General features: G+C 52.1%; 1 protein-coding gene across 1 annotated transcript; it reads left to right on the top strand.

Annotated features, from left to right (window-relative positions):
• Positions 1-1,511: 1,511 nt before the first annotated feature.
• On the top strand, positions 1,512-2,615 carry LOC109759325 (BTB/POZ and MATH domain-containing protein 3-like). The gene has a single exon (XM_020318151.1). It carries the CDS (start codon positions 1,512-1,514, stop codon positions 2,613-2,615), a length of 1,104 nt encoding a protein of 367 aa, XP_020173740.1.
• The last annotated feature ends 390 nt before the right edge of the window (positions 2,616-3,005 follow it).

Here is a 3,005-nt window from a genome sequence, read left to right as displayed (position 1 = left end):
TCGACGATCTCATCGTCACCGGATCAAGCCTGGAGGCCATTATTCAGTTCAAACAGCAGATGAAGTCTGTCTTCTCCATGAGTGACCTCGGTCTGCTGAGCTACTATCTCGGCATCGAAGTGCAGCAGGGAGACGATGCGATCACCCTCAAGCAGGCGAGCTACGCAGCCAAGATCGTGGACAAGGCTGGGCTGACAGGCTGCAATCCAGTGCACATCCCGATGGAGCCGCGCCTGAAACTGAGCAAGGAGAGCACGAACCCGCCGGTGGACAGAAAACTCTACCGCAGCATCATGGGCAGCCTTCGTTACCTGGTGCATTCGAGACCGGACATCTCCTACGCGGTGGGTTTCGTGAGCAGGTTCATGGAGGCGCCCACGACAGAGCACTGGGCGGCGGTGAAACAGCTGCTGAGGTATGTTGCAGGCACCCTGAACTTTGGGTGCAGATACAAGAGAGGAGAAGTAGAGCCGCGGCTGGTTGGGTACAGTGACGTAGACTTCGCCGGAGATGTTGATTACAGGAAGAGCACATCCGGAACGGTGTTTGTTTTTGGGGGGAGCGTGATCAGCTGGCAGTCCCAGAAGCAGAAGGTGGTCGCTCTCTCATCCTGTGAAGCCGAGTACATGGCGGCTACTGCAGCCGCGTGCACGGGCGTTTGGCTCCGGCGGATGCTTGGCGATCTGCTAGGTGATCCGGGAGGCGCAACTCCACTCCTCATCGACAACAAGTCAGCAATCCAACTCTGCAAGAACCCTGTTTTCCATGACAGAAGCAAGCACATCGAGACGCGATTTCACTTCATCCGCGAGTGCGTGCAAGACGGGAGGATCGCCATCGATCACGTCCACACCGACGAGCAACTGGCTGACATCCTGACCAAGGCACTGCCTCGGGTGAAGTTCCAGAAGCTGCGGGAGAAGCTGGGCATGATCAACATCAGCAACTGATTAAGGCGGAGATTGTCAGTTAATCAGCTGCAGAAGTTTGTCTTCAGTTTCGACAGATATAGGTGTAGGTTCAGTCTCTGTCAGTTTCGTCAGAGAAACTTGTTTTCAGTTCAAATAATCCGAGCTGCGTCTCGGTCGTAGTTTGTTAGGTTTCTCCGCGGCCCTGACCCGATCGTGGGATGGCACGAACTAGACGGTCATGGCCGCATCGCGGGCGACGCGCGGGGAGCGCTGGGATGGCGGTGCTCACGACCCGGGCGTGGCTTGTTTTCCGGTTTCAGTTAGCTTTGTAATCGCTGAATAAGAAGAGAAATAGAGAGCAGAAAAGCTGCAAGGTTAAACGCGGCACAAAACATCTTCGTCTTCCTCTCGTGTGAGCTCGAGCGCTAGGTCTGATAGCAAAATGGCAGAGCGCGGACAGGCGATGCAACATTAACGACGTCTCCACGTGAAGGTAAACGAGGCTACTACACAAGTTCCGATTTTTCTTTCTGAATGTGAACAGAGGCAGTCGTCTTCCACTCCTTCCAATCTTGCTACCTCAGCCCAACGCCAGAATTAATGCCGAAGCGTCGGAAAGTCACGTCCGCCATTGTAGCTGAAGAAGAGAGAAGGACGCACGTGATCAACATAGATGGGTACTCAAGAACCAAGGAGCTGCTCAAGGTCGGCGACTGTACCACATCCATCCCTTTCATGGTGGGAGATCATAACTGGGTCGTCAAGTATTACCCAAACAGCAATGACAAACCAGGTCACATATCTGTTTATCTGGTTCTTGATTCGGCGGGTGGCGAAGGCGTAAAGGCCAAAGTCACCTTCAACATCCTTGACAAGGGTGGAGAACCAGTGCCTTCATATGTCAAAGTCGCCCCGGAACATGTGTTCCCATACAGTGGTTCAGATTGGGGTTTCGGTGATTTTATCAAGCATGAGGATTTGGAGGGATCGGTGCATCTAGGAGGCGATAGTTTTAGAATCAAGTGTGATGTGGCCGTGAAGAAGATCCATAACGAAGAGACACATGCAAATCAGTTTGTTGTGGTTCCTCCAAGCAACTTGCATCACCATTTCGGTGAGCTCCTGAAAAGTAAGGATGGAGCAGACGTGGCCTTTCGAGTTGGTGGCCAGGTATTCGAGGATCATAGGTCCGTGCTCGCTGCTCGTTCGCCGGTCTTCAAGGCAGAGCTCTTTGGTACCATGAGGGAGAGATCTGGTGATCCTATTGAAATTGATGATATAGAAGCAGGTGTGTTCAAGTCCTTGCTCCATTTCATCTACACGGACTCACTCCCTGAGACGACTCATGAAGGAACCGATGAAGGCGCAACGCACGAAGATATAGCAACAACTGGCCATCTACTTGTAGCGGCAGATAGATACGACATTGCGAGGCTCAAGCTGATATGTGAGGAGATATTGTGCAATCACATTGACTCCAGCATGGTTGCAACTAGTTTGGTTTTGGCTGAGCAGCATAATTACCATGGACTCAAGGAGGCTTGCTTTGAGTTCCTTGCTTCTCCGTCCAATTTGGAAGCGATGATCGTAAGTGATGGTTACCAACATCTAAAAAGTAGTTGCCCATCTCTTCTGCGAGAGCTGATTGCTAGACTCTTGCCTGTTGAGCTGACAGCAGCCAAGGATATTATCAGGGACATTTAGTATGCACTCACGTGTGTGGGTACTAATGATCGTGTTATCAAGTAAGCTTAAAATCTACTTCCTCCGTTTCATAATACTTGTAGTTGTTTTAGTTCAATTTTAAACTAAAACCACGACAAATAAATATTTAGAACGGAGCACTACCGGAATCGCACCCTGGCCGTCGGCATAGCCTTGATTGGCCGTCGCGACAGGCCTATGCCGACGGCCCCCGTCGGCATAGGGCCATCGGCAACATATCCGTCGGTGTAGCCCGGGAGGCCGTCGGCATATAAAGGCCGTCGGCATAGGCCCTATCCCGACGGTGTCCGTACATCTATGCCGACGGCCCTAGCCGTCGGCAACGTTATCGCTTAACGGCGGCCGCCGTCAAGTGCTGACCAACGGCTG

Source organism: Aegilops tauschii, chromosome 5 (assembly GCF_002575655.3).
Source record: "Aegilops tauschii subsp. strangulata cultivar AL8/78 chromosome 5, Aet v6.0, whole genome shotgun sequence".
In the NCBI taxonomy this organism is placed as follows: domain Eukaryota; kingdom Viridiplantae; phylum Streptophyta; class Magnoliopsida; order Poales; family Poaceae; genus Aegilops; species Aegilops tauschii.
This window is presented reverse-complemented; position numbering and strand designations above follow the sequence as displayed.